Genomic DNA, 22,011 nt, shown 5'->3' with positions numbered 1-22,011 from the left:
CTCTTACTACAGCACCGGGAGAGTGTCCGGTGGGTGGAAGCTAGCGACAGTAGCTAGGATCACCACATTGAATTGAACAACATACGAACGAAGATCAGGAACAAAAGTGTTGTACTGTCCTTCAAAGTCATACATCCTGGCAAATAGGTGTCGCGTCAAGTCATGCTTGCTATGTAAAGAGGCAAAGTAGTGCTGCGGAGGAGACTCGTTTGGGACGTTAATACCGACCAGACTAATCGTGTGCGGGCGGTGCCACTCATCAGGAGCACGAGCAGAGAGCAGCTGGATATGCAGTGGTGGTGCTAGCCCACAGGGGCTAGTAAGCAGATATTATAATATGGGGAGTCCCTGCTTTCAATGTATTCATTCATGAGCCGACAGAAGAGTTATTAGACAAGAGATAGACGTGTAGTGAGGTAAGAGAAATGTAGACGACACGGATGTAGTGAGATAAGAGAAGCACACAAGTGAGCAATGAGAGGGATGTATCGGCCGTTATGTTAATGTGCTCGTTCGGTGTATTATGATTTGAATCCGCGTTGGTATGTGATGTGTCCCCTATTCCTTTCATGAATACGATGCCCCCCCTAAGCTCACCCCTCTTGACTCTTAACCCTTTTCCTTGGTTTGCTTAAGCATGACACCGCCCCACCGTGGATATGCATCGAGCCGCTCCTGGGAGCCCATGCCCTCGGCGCTGCGGATGAGCTTGGCAATGCCGCGCACCCATCGCTGCGCCTCCTCCTCGCTCTCTGCCACCAGGTCCAGGTTGCCGCGCCGCCCGCGGAACACGATGGTGAAACATCGCTCTGGAGGGAACTCCCCCGCGGAGCTCTGCAGCACCTCGGACTGGTGGCCCTCACGCACCGCCTCGATCTCCACCACGGAGACTGCGCGGAAGCGCGCGACAGATGGGGCGATACGGACAACGGACGGGGTGGGGGAGCGAGGACGATGGGATTGTAAGGGTTATTGATGTGGAAGAGAGATGGTGCAGTGGTCCTGTACCATAACAATACTACTTTCATTTTATATAGCGTCGTTCATGCTCATAGCATCCCACAACCCTGTACATTATTTATAGATAAAGACCATTTCCCATATACAGCCAATACCAAGTAAATGAAAACCCTACGACAAGGCAAAATAACAAATTTATAAAAAAAAAAAGAAATAGCATGTTAGGTTAAGAAAGCTTCACTTCCAATAGAACCGGAAAGGACGCAGTATACAAAAAAATATTGTAAATGTTGTGGATTCACTCTTCAACACACCGGTGGGCTAAAGTAGTGAACTATTTGTCTATTGTAAACGTGACACTTTTTTACTGATTGGACGTGTCGGGTGGTGGAGGGTTGCAACACATTTATAAATAACGCGACCTAACCCAAAAACGTTTATTATGAATAATATTGGTCGCGAAAGCCTACATGTTAAACTGATGCAGTATACGTTTACTTCATGGAACCACTCTAACCTCTGCCTGGTGGTGGTGATGGTGGCGGTGGTGGTGGTCTGGATAACGATTATGAGTGATGCATTATCGGTGGATAATGATGATGGGTGATGATGTTAAGATTGACGATGAATGCAGATGATGGAAGGATGGATGAAAATGATGATGGGTGTTCCTTGTTTCACGAACAAATCTTAAAGTGCTCCTGAACCTCATTATCAAGGATACTGTGACAATGTATTTGCAACTGTTTATCCAGCCACAGTTCAAGCTTCCTTTGCGAACAATAACAAGGGAAATACGACCACACCAAAAAAGTGCAGTTGTATTTCCCTTACAAACAACACAGACATCTCCTATGGTACTTTAATTCTGCTACGTAGAATCCCCTGTTGCCCATGAGAAAATCATCCGGAATACAAACGATCTCGTTACGATCTCAGACGCTCATCGTTATTTTGAGCCTCGGTATTGGATAGTGCTCGATTGGGTGACCACCCAGAAAAAGCAGGTTGTCATAGAGCTTCAGCGCGACGAGGTGGATAATAGAGAGGGCGGTGCAGCAAAGTATATCGTTGTACTCTACTTCTATGCTCCCACGTTTGTGTTCCATCGCCTTCACCAACCCGAGCTGTACATGTACAATATTGTTCACACATTGTTGCATGTACTGTATCATGTACATATATACTCCCATAAATGCACAGCGATGGACAATTACCAGCATCCTGCGATCTTTAAAAATACCCCCTTGATTTAAAATCGTTGTCACTCACTCGGGTGCCGTACCAAGAGTGCAACCCCCATTAGCTATCGATCTGGGATGTAAAGCCCAGGCACCACGTAAATCCAGCACGTCACACATCGGTATGCTGCAACTATACTGTGTGTAAAGCCAGAACATCACACAATTAATGCTACACTAGCCTTAATTCTAGATTTGAAGCTTTCGTGACTGCAAGGATTCATACTCTTAGGTTTTTTCGGTAAAGTCACGTAGGTAAAAAATTTAAATTAATAAAAGTAAAATAAAACAAATTAAAAAATTCACGACGTTTTGGAAGCAACACAAGCCTCCGTCTTCAGGTGGAACCGTCACACTAGCCTATAACACACACTTCATCCGGCAGTCATTATCATGATGACGACTGATACATGATGATGGTACGATACTGTTTGTGTGCAGAGGTGTATAGTGCGATTACAGCACAAGCTTTTCGCTCACTCAGCACGGATACACATTTCATTATTACTGCGCTTCCTGTTTGTGCACGCAGCTAATGTCATCTTGGCTAGATGAATATGTATCAGCTGTTTCGTGCATGGGTAGAGGGTGCCAAACACCATCCATGAGCGGAACATGCTTGTCTTGGGTACGCACACCTGTGTGCCGAATAATAATATTGATAACATCCCGATTACATAATAATGCCTCGTATTACAGGGCTATTGTTTGACTCATTTGCATTGGTTCAGTGTATCATCATCATCTTCATCTTCAAACTGACAGACAAGACACCTCCGCAGCACAGACCATCAGCAATACATTGACGTAGGTCAGAATCACGGGCGATGACGATAAAAATGGAACAAAAACTGAAGAGTGCACTGAACTGCATGGAAAGATGAATTACAGTTCATTGAGAGATACTAAAAGGAATATGCGGATTCCAGAATATATCATAGTTAGAGACATATTGACTGTAAAGAAGATTCATTTGGCTTGGGCCTGGCATGGACTGACAGTCAGGCTACTGGGCAGCGACCGAGGGCCCAGTGAGAACAAGGGCTTGCCAAAACAAATGTTTCCCTGCGTCCCACGAAACATATGCAGTCCCAATAAATATTAATACAACAATCGTGCGTGCATGTGTGCACGTGTGTCCCCTACCTGACATAGAGGGCTCCGATACACAGTCTGAGCACAAACTATATCACAAGAAATGTCTTAAGCAATCATCAGGCACGTACGTAAGTGAAAATATTGGTGAATGTGGAAGGAGGAGATGGATAATTGTGGAGAGGTGGAACGTGCCATGGTACTGTAGGCTACTGTATAGAGAGTGTGTGTGCATTCCTACAAACCCATGCTGCTATAAATCACGGAGGCTAGGGAAGGGCTAGGGACCTAATGAAGGGCGTTGAGCCGGATGCAGTGGCAGTACGGATGATGTACGTGTGTGTTGAACTTATTTCGCACCATACGTAGCCAACCGTGCTAATCGGAGGTGCGGGGGGAAGGACAACAAACTAAAGACAAAAATCACTTCTAAAGAAATGATGGCCGGTGGTCGAGACTCATATCAGTGTAACAGCCTAAGGAGGGATCATGCTTGAGAGGACGTACCCCGTGGAATTGGAGCGATGAGTTCAAGAAATGTGACGCTTGAATGCCCGGCCACTGCTCGTTAAAGGGCAAGGCACTTAATGTTTTGGCCACGGTCAACCCACTGCCCTTGTGTTTGTGCTGCCAACCTCATGATCCCAGATTAAATATTAACCCGTGAGACCAATCCCATCAAGTGCTTTGCTACACAGAGACCTGGATTGCCAGAGAGCGGCAACGCTTTAGCCACGGGTGACACATCCACTCTGCTTGAGTAGTTTGAGTGCTTGAGTTAGCGGACTGCTTTGACTGACCAAGCCACTACAAATGAGTAAACTTCCTTACCGTATTTTTTTCATTCAGACGCTGTCGCCTCGAGAGACCTGGTTTTCACCTGAGGACGGCTGCTTGCGTTGTGGCCGAAACGTCGTGAGAATTATTTTATTATGTTTTATTTTTATTATTTTATTACTTCCCTTCTACGTGACTTTACCGAAAGAACCAATAAGATACTTTACCGTATTCTTGGTTCTTTCGGTAAAGTCCCTTCTACGTGACTTTACCGAAAGAACCAAGAATATGAATCCCTGCAGTCACAAAAGCTTTAAATCTAAATGTTACCTTACCATAGCGGCCGGTCTATATGGGACTTTGGAGCAGCACCCCGTCTAAAGAAATTGCTTCAATATCTATTTTCAATAAACAAATATTTTTTAATTGAAAAAAAAAATGTCAACGGTAAAAAGAGTGGATATGTATGGATGTATGTTGAACCTATTTCGCACCGTACGCAGAAAACCGTGTTAATCGGTGTTTTGCATATGACGTGATGGTATTTTTCCACTCAATTTGAAGAGAATTGATTCAAACAGAAGCGAAATGTGGTGCTCAGTCTCACTTCCCCAATAAGATGGATATTTCGGCATGTCATCGGCGATTTAAAATGAAGCAAAAAGGGACGCGAATAATTCTGCCCGTGTCCAGAAATAATCCGCCGCTTCTCGTCTCTCCCTTCCTCCCACCTCACCCCAACCCCCCAGCCTCCAGCGGCCATGGCGCTGGCAAAGCCTCAATATAAATGTGACCCATCATCCACCGTTGCCAGCGGAGTACTCTAAATGCTTTTCACTTAAAACTTTCGTGACTGCAGGAATTCATATTATTGGTGCTTTCGGTAAAGTCACGAAGATAGAAAATACAAATAAAATAATAATAAAAAATCTAAATTAAAAATAATACATTGAAAATAATTAAAAGCAAAAAAAGCACACGACGTTTCGATCGCAACACAAGCGGTCTTTATCAGGCGGAGTGATGAAGAGCGCTCGTGTTGCGATCGAAACGTCGTGGGTTTGTTGCTTTTCATTGTTTTCAATTTATTATTTTAATATTTTTTTTAAACGTATTTTAATATTTTTATTTTATTTTCTATCTACATGACTTTACCGAAAGAACCAAGAATACTCTATATGCTGCACTCCAAAGACAAATTATCTTCCTTTTAGTCTTACAAGGGTAAGTGCTGTTAATGAGCACCTATTACCCTTTTCCCGTTCCGAGACGTCTGCAAGTTGCAGGGTGGGTCCCATTCACCACTGAATCTTGAAACGCACGAGCAATTCGCGAGCAATTCGCGAGCAATTCGCGTCAATTTTACTTATAGAGGCACAGCGCCACTGTTTTTAAGACATTGTACTCATCAAAGAGAACTGAATCGACACAATCACATTCTATGACTGCTGGTTTTAAACTGTGCCGCACGCCCTCCCGCATGGCCTTGTGGGATTCTCGGTACTGATAAAGTTATTTTAGTTTTTCACCCGATTCTGAATCGGAAAATTTTCGGAATGGGAAAGAGTTAAAGTCAGCATGGAAATAAGAGAGTTTGCATGGCCAGAACCACACCTATGCATTAATTTTACCTCCCTTGTTCTAATCCTTACACAGCGTGCCATGTCGACATTTAAGGCCGAGTAAACCTAGCGGAGGCACAAGACAGGTTAAAATATAATTTGCTACTAATGTCTGATCTTAGCCTGGGATCGAAACCAAGGAAATGAAACTTTCGAGCTCTTGGGCAGGTCACGACCCCACCATAGTGCATGCACTTAACATAATCATGCAAGTCAGGCATTTAAAAGCCAATATTGAAGATTGGTTGACGTGAAACGATGGATCCTACCCATGAGACCTGCATGTATTTGTTGCAAGTGAGTGCAAAAACTAATAGCATAATAGGAGATGGACATTTTTGCAGTGTTATGGAAAAATATTAAATAAACACAGCCCTGTTTTGGACCCCCAACTCAAGAGTCTAAATGATATCTACGTTATATTAGAAACTGTGGCCAAATCATTCAGTTGCTGGCCTTAAGCAAGGCTGTTTGCATTGTATACACAGTATGGCAATGGCACCTGACAAGCCAGGCATGATGGTAGTACCGGTCCTTTCACCACAATCGTGTCATTTACTGTCTAGAAATCACCTTTTGCTTGCATAATTACTATTATTTGTTTGATATTACTGTGCTTTGCTTATTATTATTTATTTCCCGGCCTCATTCATTGATAGAAAGAGTGCCGACATGTGTTTTGAAACAGAGAAGACTCGATACGCTTGGATAGGCGAAGCCACACGGTGGGTCTGAGGTGCGAAGTTTGGGAACTCTGCTCTGTTGCATATTGCGCGCACACCAGTGTCTGTAATGAGCGAGACTCGGTGCCAAAACTTCACTTCCGCCTGCACCTCAAAATGTATTGGGGGCTTAGGGGGGTAAAGGGTTGCGCGGCGACAGACGAGGGCCTCGCCCCGCCCTATTGCACGGGAGCTCCTCTTACCCCAGCGAAACTCCATGCATTATGCAGCGAGAGAGCCGTGTTCTGCACCTCAAACCATGTAGGGTTATTCATTCGGGCCTGCGCGAGGTCGCCTGGAGGTTTTTTTTCTCCCAGGTAAGGGCCACTGAGCTATACAGCTATTTTCAGAACAGACCTGGCCACAAATGATCGCTCAACAAAGTGGATTATCGCGTGGAAATGTATAGCAGCCAAACACTCTAAAATGCATGTTTCTAAATTGTGGAGGGTAAAACTGGAGGATCCGGAGAAAAATCCACACGAGCACGGGGAGTGAGAGAGAGACGTACGAACTGCAAATATACAGGTGTCAGAGTCGGGATCGATCCCATGACATCAGGCATACTAGGCGAGGGAGTTAACATATCACTCCCGGTTTTTATGCGCGACCGGCAGGGAAGGTCTTTACTGGAGCTGGCTTCTACGATTATTGAAGTAATAGGTTATTCTCCCGATTATCAGTTAGATTATTCGATTCATCGTGTGTTGCTGGATTGGAGGTGATTGGGGGTTGTGACCATTTACAGTGAAAAGTACTGCCAGTTCCAATGGCAGCCAAAGCCCTGCGAGATGTATTTTATCTTCTTTCAAAAGTTGATTCCAAGTGTGCTCTCAGCGTCATGTGGAACGGAATCACCACATGTGTTACAGAATGGCCTGAGGAAGCAGATATCACAGAACTGCTTCTCAGATTCTTACAAGGGAACTGCATTTCCCATATGCCCTGCATAAGAGAACCCCTTCACATGGCAAGCAACCTATTATTGCATTTCCTGAGCTAGAATTATGCCAAAATTTAAAAACAAATTCATATAATGGGTTTCATTTTGTGTATAGTGAGTGATTACTAGGCCGTGACCATCAACTCAACAATTTATAAGTCGGTTTCATCACGGACTACTGAAACCTGGATTACAACCCAGGACCTCAGTGGTGCTGACTCAGTGCTCAGATTTCCAGGGAGATCCATACATTATAGCGATCTACTTCACTGATCTGTTGTGACTCTCTCACTTTCTTAACGGGTGATTTAACATTGAACAAGTGACGGAAGCAAACAGTATATTGAAATTGGTGAGAGATTCAGAGGCGATGAAATTATCTAAAATCCCTTACTATTAAGTAAGTGGGATGTCTATTAACGTGTGTTCTACTTGATATGATGTGTGGTTCAGAATCAGGGTCATTCACGAAAAATATGGAACAAAAACTGAAAAGTGCAAATAAGTGTGGAGAGATCCAAAACTTGGAAATCACATTAACAGACCGAAACAGGAACATAAGGATTAGATAACAAACGTAGATTTAATGAAATCATCCACACGGTTTAGAAAAGGCAAATGGGCTTGGGCACGACACATCTGCAGAGGAGGCATCCGAAAGGGCACCTACCAAGGAGAAGGAGCCATGAAATTAATTTGTGTCCAGGTCCTGGGTGAATCACAGAATTGTAAGAGGTGGCGGCAGCAGTGACCCATGGCTGGTGGTGGTGATGATGATGATCTGCAAGTGCATCAGGCTGTATATTCGACAGTGCAGCCAGTCCCTTGTGTAATATGCTCAACACGAGGCACTCATCTCTCACTGGGCTTGCGCTACTCACAAGTCGCCTTGCTCTTGTTGCTCTTCTTCGACTCGTACCAGATGGTGAGGAAGTCCTCCTGCAGCTTGAAGAGCCGCTGTTTCTTCCACGTCTTGGACTTGATCTTGCAGAGCGAGGCGCCGAGCAGCATGCGGCTCAGGTCATCGTCGACGGTGATGTCTGCACACAGAACACGTGACCACGAGGCTATGGGCACAGCACAGCACCGGGGGCTACACCGCACATTCATTCATCGGCGACTCCCGACGACCATGAGCCAATTAACCGACCAAATTAAAATAGCAAGCCACTTCACCAACCAGCTGACCATTAAACCAACCAACCAGTTAGCAAATTCAGCAAAAAATTAAACAATAAATTAAACAACCAACGAATCAAACAATGAATCAACCAACTAAACAACCAATTAACCACCAAACAACCAATTAACTACCAATCAACCAATTAAACAACCAATTAACTACCAATCAACCAATTAACTACCAATTAACCAAGCAAACAACCAATCAACCAATTAAACAACCAATCAACCAATTAAACACCAAACAACCACTAACCACCAATCAATCAATTAAACAACCAATTTACCACCAATCAACCAATTAAACAACCAATTAAAGAACCAATTAAACAACCAATTAAAGAACCAATTAAACAACCAATCAACCAATTAAACCAATTAAACAACCAATCAACCAATTAAACACCAATCAACCACTAACCACCAATCAATCAATTAAACAACCAATTTACCACCAATCAACCAATTAAACAACCAATTAAAGAACCAATTAAACAACCAATTAAAGAACCAATTAAACAAATAATCAACCAATTAAACAACCAATTAAACAACCAATCAACCAATTAAACAACCAATTAATCAACCAATTAAAGAACCAATTAAACAAATAATCAACCAATTAAACAACCAATTAAACAATGAAACCACTAATTAAACACAATTAACCACCAAACAACCAATTCAACAACCAGTTACACAACCAATTAACCATCAATCAACCGTTTAAACAACCAATTAAACAGCAATCAACCAATTAAACAACCAATTAACCATCAATCAACCATTTAAAGAACCAATTAAACACCAATCAACCAATCAAACAACCAATTAAACAGTAATCAACCAATTTTTTATTTAAAGCTTTCGTGACTGCAGCGATTCATATTCTTGGTTCTTTCGGTAAAGTCACGTAGACGGGAAACAATAAAATAATATAAATATAAAACAATACAATTCTCACGACGTTTCGATTGCAACGCAAGCAATCGTCATCAGGTGTGAAAACCACAACAATCAAACAACCAATTTAACAACCAATCAAATAACCAACAAAATATACAACCAGCAATTCGACGAACTACTAACTAGCAAACCAACCAGTCGACCATTGAACTCGCCAACCTATTCACACTGCACGAGCGGTGCGAAGCCGATTACTGCAACTATGCAGACGCCTTCTGCGATAAGTGGTTCCAGGTTGCGCTGGAAACAAACTCCGACTTGGGTTTTCCCATTCTCAGGTGATAACGCGTGCAGATGGATTTCCTTCATGAAATGGAACGCGATGGCAACGTGTGGTGGTGGTGGTGGTGGTGATGATGATGATGCACCCGTACTGGGCTCCCACCAGACCAATTTGAAGAAATCGCCGATAAAATGAATAACTCAATTAATGCATCTTTAACAAAGGATGATTATGGGCTGATGATTACGCAAAAAATGCCTCAATGAGTCGTAAAACTCCTATTCAGGAGGGTCCTCCAATTTCTGCAATTACTGCGTCGCCAATTACGTTTAAATTGCGTCAATCCACCACTGATTGATGACTGAATCCACCGGCGCGTGTTACCCATCACCCGAGACTGCAAACCCCCCTGGATGTCCGGGAGCCGACACTGCCCACAGCCATCGGCCGCGTGCAGGGCTCGCGTCCACCCGTATCGAGTCGTCCCCTACTCGTCTCTCTCCAGCTCGGGAACGCAGGCAGCGCGCTCTGCTCGCGGAACATGACGCCTCTCGAGTGTCCGTCAACTCCCCCGCCGTCTCGTCTCTCATCGAAAGACTCTTCCCTGTGACGTGGAGCCCTCCACCCCCGTACCACCCACCCACCCAGAGCGGGCGGAGCGAAGATTGAGCCCTGATCCATATCTCCGGAGTTTGGATTGATCCGCCCTGATCCAGCGGATCACAGGATGATGATGATGTTGCACGCTCAGAGGGCGCAGCTCCCACGGTGCGATGTTGAGACAGCGCGCGCGCGAGATAGAGAGAGCGACCCCACGCGGACACTCGCAAAAGTTTCATCTTCATCGACCCCGCGTGCGATAACATTTACCTCCCCCACCGCCACTCCCCCCTCTCTCCCCGGCACTACACAATGAGAACCAGAGGAACACGTGGAATATAGAGCATACGCAGGTGAACGCCATCGTGTATATGTAATTTTTTTTATCGGGATTGGGCAGGCCACGTCGTGGCTGAATGGGATGATGGCCGATGGTCAAGCATAATGACAATGGCATTATGCCACCGTGGAGATGGAGAGATTAAATCGGCTTCTGTGCGAGTGCTCGGTGGGTGTTTAGATTGCAGGGTAGTGCGACGGCTTGGGGAGCCGTAATTTCATCGGTGCATCGATCATGGCTGATTATGATGATTCATCTTACTCCAGAACATCCTCAATTCGGGCCCGTACCTCTTTCCGAGGGTCCTGATACACCGTGATGCTTGGCCAAAAGAAATGCAATACCATGAATGGCTTAGTGTGGGAAGAAACCGGAGAAAACTCACGCTCATCCGTACCATCTCATGACCACCTCGCATCCCCTGGCAAGCCTTGAGCGATCACCCATACAACCGCACAAACCACCAGGCACACCCATGCTGAGCTTTCGAGGTCTCTGTTGATCTCGTGTGATTATACAGTACAACACGAGTTGCGTTTGAAAAGCGTCTAAATGATTTCCATCTGTGAACTGTACAGTGCAGTGTAACTGCTGCGAGTTTTGTTATGTTTTCGGGTTTTTTTTATCACCAGTGTGTGGACGACTTTTCGCGGCCGCGGCCGTGTGCACGGAAAGGCTTTGTTCCTTGACCGCGCCGATGTCACCCTCTCATGATGAAAGCGGAAAAGCGGCATAAGGTCTTTAAATACAGTACTTCAATAGCCATGCAATGATATACTTTAATAACTGTGCAATGATGATGATGGTTATGATTAAAAAAAACACAAAAAACTATTCCTCCCACTGATCCTTGCAAACTAGTGAACCAGTTACTCGGTACCTACCCCACCTCAAACCAACGAGCCAACCATCCCGATCAAGAAGTCATCGCGGCACCAAATCCTTTGATGCCACCACACCTCATTGACAACGCATTCTATCCTCTGCCAGATCTCGTAGCTACCTCACAGTGGCAACTGGACCTGCAACAGTTGCCTTGACAGTATCCCACCATTGCTCTCGGGTCTGCCCCTGGGTCACCGTCCTCGTGGAGGTCACTCCAAGGCCTGTCTCTGTGATCGCCCCTCCTCCATCCTGCACACGTGCTCCCTCACCCAGCGTAGCCGTGTTTTCATGATCATATCCAGGGGCACAAATACCTATTTAAACAACGGGGGCATGCAAGATACGACTGTTCCCCCCCCACCACCACCGTTCTCCTGTGTCACTTTTCCTGAAATAGCTACGGATCTTTTTAACCAGTATACAATGTGTAGGCTCGGGGCCGTCCATAAATGACGTCACGCGATTTTGGACGATTTTTGACCGCCCCCCCCTTTCGTCACACGGCGTCACATAAAGTCAGACCCCCCCCCCTCAAATATGACGTCACAAAGCTCTGCCCCCCCCCCCCGAAAATCGCTTTAAACTATTGTCATTGTAGTGCGTATCTAATGTGGCGCTGCACTCTGATGTTGTAGGAGAAAACATTTATTTAAAAAGTCTATTTAATTAAGTAGAACGTGTTGTTTATATTTATTTAAAGTTGCGCATTTTGATGTGACGTCACATTTCTCACCCCCCCCCCCCTCGTCATACATCGTCACAAATGTCTGACCCCCCCCCCCGTAGGTGCGTGACGTCATTTATGGACGGCCCCCTATAACCAAAGAGGGTGCTTAATTTTTTTTAAGACTTCTGAGAATTTGCAACAATACCACCAGGCATGTGTTGACAATGATGGAGAACAAGTGGAGACTCTGACTTTTTTCAGCTATTAACATGACATTTGTTATCATGTTACAACGTGTTATCCGTTCCTTTTCCATGAAAAACGATCGTCTCATATAAGTATTAACATTTTTTTGAAGCGCTCTGTATATACTATTTTAGTTATGCCGTGTATTGGGTTTAGAGGAAGACAATCTCGTAGTGACAATATTAACAATCAAGATTTAAAGGCACAATACACACAATTCAGTTATTGTGCGTTTTGCTTTCATGCGCATATGAGTTAGCAAAAAAGCCTGGTGTTCAGTAACAAACACCAGCAGTAGCGCTACCTTATTGTACGCTGCAAATTTTTCTGAATTATTGCTTCATTTGTAACAATGCTTTGGGGCATTTACGGTTAATTGTTGGAATATGTTTTTAATATATTTTTCTTTAAAAAATGTTTTCCCTTGTGTATCTGTCGACTCGGGGCCCCCTTGTGGCCGACTGAGCCCCTATGCGTCGCATAACGCTGCCACGTACCCCCCATAGTTGCGCCCCGATCCACAACACTCACTTGCCGTGGTCTCTTCCGGGCTTCTGCGGCGCTTATCTTTGCCTTGCCACGGAATTCCAAGCATCCGGGCTCAGACACCTGTGATTAAATGTCCGCGACTTCTTTTCGTTCCGCTCGGCGTCCAGCTCTCTCGGGTCGATACACCAATACGGATAGCAACTCTCGCATCAAAGACCCATATCTTGACATTTTTATTGACTTACCTCTCTGCTCTTCCAAGGTGGATTCCATAGCCCATCAAAACATTGACCGCGAGCCATACGCATCTTGACCTCCTCCTCAGAGTCCCGCCCCCCACCCTGCATTATGGCCATCACTGCCCTCATCAGTAAACAACGCAAGCCAACCAACCATCAACTCGTAACTGCACCTAATCGCATCCCCGGCGCCTCGTCACTTTTCCGTCGCTTCTCAGTTTCAAGGCGTGGAGCGCGTGGAGGAAGGAACTCGTTGTGGTTGCAGCCGCCCCTCCAGCCCCGCCTCCTTGTCCCCCCCATTTCCAAGTGGAAGTCATTAAGTCCCCCCCACCACCACCACTCTCGCGTTGCTCTCCCCACCGTCCATCTGCACCCCCCACCACCACCCCGTTGCCCCTCCCCCAACAGTTTGTGGGCTTCACCACCGGGCTCATTAGGAGGGCGCAGATGCGCGCGCCTCTCACACTGGGGTTGGTGATCAAACAGAGACCAGGGCTACCAATTGAGCAGTAATAAAAAAAATTGTGCGGTTCTGCAGTTGCATTCCCACGTCACTTCTGTCGGAAGAATTGACCTTCATCGCGTGAAATAAATACAGAAAAAATAATATGTTCGTCGTTGTCACGTACAAATTTGACTTTTTTTATTCAATCACAAACAATGCGCTTTCCGGAGCAACATCGCCCAGCAACATTTTTTTACGCGTGCCAACTCAGGACTGGTTTCGTCCTTCGTGGAATTGAGCAGCAGAGTCAGGTTTGTTAATAAAAGATAATGCTGGGTAACCGAACGGGGCCCTAGTCAACACAAAAAACAATGTTTGTATTAAAAAGCGATTATACGTTGTAGAGCGATGTGACTGGAATGCATACAAATAGCTTCACGTGTCCGGTGAGAGGTGTAGTGCCTCTACCCTCGCGTGCGTGTTTATTCTTCTCTGCGCTCCTTTTCCTCCCACTCAACAATCGTAACAGAGGAACTGGTCGATATGCGAAAGGAAGACTTCCTGACAAGGGTCCTATGAATCATTTTAAGTGTTTTTTTATTTTTCTAAAACACTTTTAACGATAAAGTGAGATGATTCCGTGGAGAACATTGCCAAATAATGTTTTACATTTAGTGGCATTTGTAAAATTTGGCGTACGTAATTTTATATATTATTTTCGTAATGTTTCGCTTAGTGTTTCGGCATTACTTGGAGCGTGTAATGTCATACGCGAGCACTGACTTACATATACGTGCATGCGGGGAGAGGGAAGCTAATGAGGTGGTGCAGGAGGGAGTTGAACGGAGGGCAGGAAGGAGAGATAGAAGACAGAGGGAGAGGGGGGGAGAGAGGAAAGACAACAGGGAGAGAGGCAAAACAGGAGGACGGGAAGACAGGAAGTCGGGAGAGAAAGAGGGATGATGAAGACTGCCATACGTGCTCAATCCGCGCTCACAGTTGGAGGCCAAACCTGTTTCTCTAAAGGAGCTGAGCACCACCACTGTGCGTGGACCGTGAAATGGACGCGGCATCGTGTAGGTGGCTCTCAGCGCTGACTCAGCAAAAGGCGGCACGACTCTGTTCAGCGCTCGCATTGCTGCTGCTGTTGATTTCAAGCACAGAACGCTCAGACCACGCGCTCGCATCCCAGGAGCCTCCGTGTGTGACCATTCACATTCTTTACCCAACAAGGGCATTTAGAAGTGGATGGGAAGAGGTTTCATTTCGCGAGTGCTGCAGCCCCAGTGCCACCGTGAGCAATAGACCCGAAAAACAAAACAGGTAAAGAGCCCTGGCGACGCACAATAAATATGGTTTCGTTGAGGTCGGCAGTAAACGGACTAATACGAGTGGCTGGCTGGTTGGTTAGTTAGCATCAGTGGTGGGGTCAGTGCTAGTGGTTGGTTGACAGTTTTTTTTTATGGGTAGTGTTGGTACGCGTTGATGGTTGGCTAGTGGTTAGGGTTAGTGCTAGTGGTTGGTTGGCTAGCTGGTTACGGGCTCTGGGAGGGATAGTACGCGGTGTGTTTGTGTTCGGTAGTTGGTTAGGGGTAGGGGTATCGTTACCCTCCTTTCATGCGGGCCACAAATCTGACACCCAGTGGTTGGCACTATAAATTATGAACCCGGTGACCTGAACTCCAATCCAGGCCACGGTTAACATCAGCAGCGAGTGATATTTGAACCGGTCCTGGGCGCAATCTTCACCAACCTGCACCGAACTGACGGGGGTGATATACGATCCAAATGGGACCCCTTCATCCCACAGTGGATTGACAAATGGCTGACAATTATTATCGTCCTGTGTTTACATTCACGTGGCGGTCCCCGGCTCACTCATCATCACAAGTCTCGCTGCTATTGGTTGTTGCGATATTGGCGAGCGGAAAGTTTTCTCCAGCCCGGGAGATGGAAACTGTTGGTGCCACTTTGTATTCTGTTTATCCACCCACAGCACCGTTTTCACAACATTTGAATGTTACAATGTCAGTGGTTACTGCGTTAAACAGAACTGACAGCATATGTACACACACGGGGAACAGAGCGTGAAGTCTACAGCCTTGCTGCCAATGCATTTTAAATCGACGGACATACTTTTGTTTTTACAACTAAGTTAGAAGCGATTGGGGTGGAGCGATACACTGAGCTATGAACCCCGTGTACATGAACTCCATTCCCGGACACGGCTAACATCGGTGGCAAGTGATATGTGACCTGGTTCCGGACTTCACCCTAGTCCACACGAGTGGACTGGCATAGGGAGAGAAATAATGACCACTCATTTCTGCACTTTGCGAGATGTTCGCGTAGGCCTCGGCAAGATAAGGTAAAAGTTAAAAGGTAAAAACAACGAGCCTACCTTAACCTTACCTTTTACCTTACCACAATACAATCACTCTACCCTACCTTTTACCCTTTAGCAGGTAAGATAAAAGGTAATAGGGAAAAAGCAACGAGCCTATCTTTTACCCTACCTTTTACCCTTACCCCATACAAATTACCCGATTACAGGGTAATTACTAGGGAACTACTACACATGAAAAAGGTTTGTAACGGTAAATGCCAGGTAGAGCGCTTCATTCATATAGAATACTCTCGATTATTCCAATTTTACACGCTTTCTTTTAACTCACTCTGTCTTTTGTCGTTGTTATTGTCGTTGTTGTCGTCGTATCCTCAAATCTTGTAACTCAATTTTAACCCACTTCCTAATGTGGTATTGACTATCGACTGCTAACTTGGTATGCTTATGTCATACTGATGACAACACTATATTCTATCGTAAAAATATATATATTTTTAAAATTCTTTTGTATCTGTTATGTTTCGGCTTGGGTCTAATTGTCCACACTCAACAGACGTTGGCTGTAATTGGCCACGGCCCCTTACGTTATGGCAAGCTTCGGGGCCACTTCCTGGAGTCGTGGAGTTCTGCCATTACTAGTACATTTAATAAAAGCGTGTTTTTAAAAAAGTTTTAAAAAATATTACTTATTAAATGGAGGCCACGGACTGCGCCACGGAGCTTTTAGCGGTAAACAAGGCACCGTATTTACCGGGTAATACTTCGCGCTATCTTTACCCTACCGGGAAATTCTTCCGAGCTACCTTTACCCTACCCTTTACCTTACCCCTTGGCATGTCGACACCTTTACCCTTTTACCCGGTAAAAAGGGTAAATTACCTTACCTTGCCGAGGCCTATGTTCGCGGTTGAACCTCGAGCTCCTCTCCGGATTAGAGGTGGTTATCACCGTTTCCCACTGCTGACCTTTATTGACCTGCACTGGTCATTATTAACCCTGACCTTGCGGTACAGTATGATTCACCAGATAAATTTACGATGTAAAATATAGCACCCACAAACGTTGTGGACTGATAATGCTGTATAACACCAACATCCAGGAAAAAAAAGACAAAAAAACATCCGTATATGGATGAGCGCTGTTAGCGAGCACCTATTTTGGACCGACACGACACGGGGGGGTAGAGGGGTGGGTGATGTAGCCGACACTATGCCCAGCCGCCTTTGTCTTCCCAGTGCAGATATTTCCACCGGACCGGGTACTCATTTCAGCCTGAAGCGACATTGGGGAAGTCCGCGACAGATTAAGATATCACGCGCTGATAGGATAACCACAACACACAACCCCTCCCCTCCATACGCAATGATCGTCCTATGGCCTTACACAGATTGTTGGTGCAATTGTTGTTGGCGAGCAACTATTGAGGCCGACACGGTCCACGAGCGTGTGGTGCGGTCAACGCCTATGCACACGCGCACACAGTATACGCGACCACTCACAAGCAGTGCCTGGTCAAAGCAAGTCCTCTCACATGACAAACTGGATCACTCTTTTGTTGCCCAAGTCTTTTGGGACTCCCCCCCCCGCCCGCCCCCAAGCAATCCCCCGTTTCACGGTCGTATAGCTGGACCTACACATATATATTATACCCACGTAAATGTATACCTGTATATTATATTACACTCTACTTATAAGCGCCCACGTATATGTTCCCCGCCTTCATGAACCCGCACCGATGACCAGCTGTAGTAACATTGTAAAAATAACACCCGCGGACCCGCTCGGCGCAAAGAGGCCTTCATCCAGCAATGGATTGACAAAGGGGCCTTACACGTACATCATGCACAATGTATATACGTGTATGTGTGTGTATACAGGACCCACCTATACATGTACACAATTACATAGAGAATCAGCGATATGAATGACCCGGTGAGGGACCACAGAGACCAGGTGACTCATTTTTTAGGGATCTCTGGGACCAAATAAATACAGCAATTGAACAAATAAGTTCATTGTTGATGATACATCAGTAATCACGTATAGTTTGATTCCGTGAAGAATGGATAAATTTAGTCCTCAACGAGTAAAACTGTGTACAGTAAATACATCAACATGCTTAAAGACAAACGTTAATTTAAAAAAATATAGGGACCAAAGGTTAATCTATATTCTATTTAAACTATTTTACTTTTTATTCTACCAGGAAAGGCCCACTGAGCTATATAGCTCTTCTTCAGACGCAACCTGGCCACAAATTACATCTCAACCAAGTGGCTTATCACGCGGAAATGTCTAGCACCCAAATACTCTCAACGCACGTTTAGAAAGATAATAATAAATGTGGACCTGGAGAAAACCCACGCGACCACAGGGAGAGAGACATGCAAACTCCAAATATACACATGATGTATCAAGGTTCGGGATCGAACCCACCGCCTCTTGTATACAAGGCGAGGTAGTTAACATCTAGCCACAGTGCCACCCACTCATGGGGTCATATCGGCTATTACCAAATCTGACAATACACGGATAGGTAATAATCGACGTTTCTAGATTCATATATGTTGCATGCATTGCTAACAAAATAATTTAATTTGTGACACACTACTTATATTATTTTACACAAGGGCGCCTCTGAGTATTTAGTACTGTGTACTGGGTTCACGTGACCCTTGCAGCCGTTAAAGGCGCTGCCAATTTACCACAATATGTTTAACATATATTATAGAGTCAGATCGCCAGCGGGAAGGGAGGGTTGTTGTGAGTAGTTACACCTACAATATAAGTGAATTCCGCCATCATCGTCACAGGACAAAGGCACAATATACGCACAAGTAATTAATTTATACATAGATATATTACAATCGTATAGTAATGTGAGTTGCACGCTGACAGATCCTTCCACTAACATCACCCAGTACCACTTGTCACCGGTGGATGTGACATATCGACATTCGTCCTGTCACGGGAATGTGTAATGGACACTACTACTGACTCAGGGTTGTAAACAGGCGTTGAGCACCGCGACATGGTTATATGAGAAGGAAAATATTTTGACTCTGATACACTGAACATACACGACAGTACACACGCACAGTAGCGTTGCTATACACAAATGTAAACTTAAACGAAACTAAAACATGTTTTAACTTTACCAGGTAAGGCCCACTGAACTATATTACCTCTTTGTCAGAAGCGACCTGGCCACAAATGATAGCCCAACAAAGTGACTTCTCGTGTAGAAATGTATAGCAGCCAAATACTCTCAACGCATGTTTATTAATATAAATGTGGACCCGGAGAAAAACCCAAGCGACCACGGGGTGAACATGCAAACTCCAAATAGTCAGGCGTCAGGATCGAATCCACACCCTCCGGCATACCAAGCAAGGCAGTAAACAAATCGCCACCGTTCACCACGTAGACAAAACGTAGATACCCAGTACAGATGCACAGTACCACTGCCCAGTACCGATACACATCAGTCCAGATACTCAGTACAAATACATATTAGTTCAGATAAACAGTACACGGGGCTTATATACATATGCAGCACAGCTAAACAGCACGCACGAAGTACACAAACAGAACGCAGTCCAGATATGCAACGCACACAGCACAGATGCGCAAGTGTACAGTGCTGATGCAGATCAACTATCATTAATCAATATACAAGCACAGCACACACAGTACAGACGCACAGTATACAAACATCGCACGGCTATACAGCACAATGAATCAGTACACATACACAATACATACACAGCGCAGATCATTAGCACACATACCAATCGGACATGCAATGCAATACTATGTACAGATAAAGATACTCCGAACAGAGACACATAACAAACTACAGTACTGGATTAGGATCATACAGGGCAATCACCGCCCGCTTCGATGACGGTTGCTTGTGTTGCTTCCGAAACGTCGTGATTTAATTTATTTGTTTGCATTTTAATCTATTTTAATTTTTTTACCTACGTGACTTTACCGAAAAAAACCAAGAGTATTATGGATCATTGCAGTCACGAAAACTTCAAATCTAGAATTAAACACTCCGTGCCACTTATGCAAACTAGACAATCCCGGCATCCCGAGTTGCCTCTCACCTGCTTTAACGAAACACAACGATCTCTAAGATCATCGGCACACGCGCAACGCCACGACTCACGCCGGGTACCCTTGGCGTCGTCCGGCGGCTCCATCACTCCGCGCCGCGTTCCCCCTCCGCGCTCCAAGCTCCCCTGGCAAGGCACCGGGTGCCGTGCCGCTTGCGAGACTGCAACGGGCCGATCGGAATGATGAAGAAGGCAGAAAAAAAACCAAACCGGACCCACGGCCTTTTTTTTTTTTGTTTGGCCGACTCTATACTTCCAACAACCGAGCGTCGATCCAAGTCACCCTCGGAGCGATGTCGCCTGGCCCAACAACGCAACCGCCTTGCTCGGGAGTGACAGTGACCAACTGTGGACGCGTCTCTTTAAACTGCCGCGTTGCGCGGGACCAGCCTTGCCCAGCCACGCAAATACCAGCAGCAAGGAGAGATGACCTTTTAATTACGAGCAGGGGAGACCTCCCCCCCACACCCCCTCCTCCCACAGAAACCACGGTATGCTGTCTTCTTTTTGCAAAGGAGGGAGATCTGGGATTGAGCAATTCAGTGACGTTCTACTTGTGTAGTCACGCGCGTACACATTCCTGGGAGCGGTGTTTGACCTAATATATACCGGCCGCGCAAGATCTACTCGCACGGGCAGTGGTGGGGGACAAGGAGTGGCCATCGATGACGACGACGATGATGATGCAAACCTCCCTCTCCGGAGGGTGAGACGCCCGCTCACGCTCACCTGTGCGGCGGGGCTCTTCCATTATTCATGCGGCGCCGTTGGGGGACGGTGGGTGGCTCTCATTAAATTTGCATCGGACCGCGCACGGGACCCGCACCCGATCCGGGCCCCACCCGACCCCGCTGCTTCATCAGCGGCGGTGGCGGCTCCATGTGGGGGGGGGGGGGGGGGCTTCGATTACCCCGTGGGGCCCAAGCACGGAATTTAATTCCGTGCCAAAGTTTCAGCGAAAAAGGCTCTCAGCGGGACGTGCGAGGAGCGATCGGGCAGGCAAAGGACGAAGCCAGGAGGTGGTCGATGTTCTGGAATGTATCGGAATTATCTCAACCCTGATCTTGGATGTGTATAGTGGTCCCAATTGGGCAATAATGTGCAAAATGTGCCCAAATGTGGCAGGCTCATATATATGCATGGTCAAAGATGGGCAGGCAATTCGCGATGCGTTTTGCCTGATATAGTTTACATGTAACATCAAGTGTCTTCTCAAACGTTGGGGACCCCAAGTCAGTGGTGAAACTTCCATATTCTCATGTATGTTGAACTTCTTTCGCACCATACGTAACCAACGGTCCTAATCGGAAGTGCGGGAGTGGGGGAGTAGTTTCTCCATAGAATGATCAAAACGTGATACAAATGTTATCAACCCCAGATCAATTGTTCGCTGAGTCGATCCACAGCCGCGATTGGAACTCGTAAAATGTTCACTGGGCGTTCGTGTGGCCAGCTTGAGTGCCACCAGGCCTGAATCTATAATAGACAATCAAATTGAAGTAACTGGACTCTTACTGCACATCCGAGTGGTTGTCCTATGGGTTGTCTGTCACCGTCATAGGAACGTGGAAAACCATAATTTGCACAGTACTGTAAAAAAAAAACATCTGTGCACTATCGCCGCCTTCGTGTTTGGTTGCAAAAATCTACTTCAGTAACCTTTTGGGTGGATTTAATTTAAATGGAAAAAAATAAATGTTTTATGCAACCAGCGATTGGTCTCAATAATCCTACAACTGCATATCTTCTATTTGTCATTGTGGTCCACAAAGTGTCCGTTTCCTAATCTTGTTTATGCGATGACCTATTTAGAGCCGCAGCCCCCCCCCCCCCCCTTCTCCCCCCCACCCCTCACTGGCGGTGCCTCCCTACATGCTCCCCATTCACTGTCTCCTCGA

General features: G+C 45.7%; 1 protein-coding gene across 7 annotated transcripts in view; it reads right to left on the bottom strand.

The window, feature by feature from the left end:
* The window catches only part of PLCD4 (phospholipase C delta 4), a 39,826-nt gene extending 18,863 nt beyond the window's left edge, over positions 1 to 20,963 (bottom strand). The window contains exons 1-4 of one of the 7 annotated variants that reach the window (XM_061557274.1): positions 20,843 to 20,963; positions 20,176 to 20,274; positions 8,242 to 8,400; positions 663 to 890 (exon numbers count right to left, since the gene is read on the bottom strand). In XM_061557274.1, coding sequence (XP_061413258.1) covers positions 663 to 890; positions 8,242 to 8,400; positions 20,176 to 20,274; positions 20,843 to 20,864 — 508 coding nt within the window. In that variant the 5' untranslated portion in view covers positions 20,865 to 20,963. Of the gene's footprint in view, positions 1 to 662; positions 891 to 8,241; positions 8,401 to 10,222; positions 10,298 to 10,375; positions 10,428 to 20,166; positions 20,660 to 20,842 lie in introns of those variants that run through there. The other 6 variants (XM_061557273.1, XM_061557276.1, XM_061557279.1 and 3 more) reach the window with 6 other exon arrangements.
* Between the last annotated feature and the right edge of the window lie 1,048 nt (positions 20,964 to 22,011).

Source organism: Lethenteron reissneri, chromosome 23, assembly GCF_015708825.2.
Source record: "Lethenteron reissneri isolate LAM-NWPU_2019-01 chromosome 23, ASM1570882v1, whole genome shotgun sequence".
Classification (NCBI taxonomy): Eukaryota; Metazoa; Chordata; class Hyperoartia; order Petromyzontiformes; family Petromyzontidae; genus Lethenteron; species Lethenteron reissneri.
This window is presented reverse-complemented; position numbering and strand designations above follow the sequence as displayed.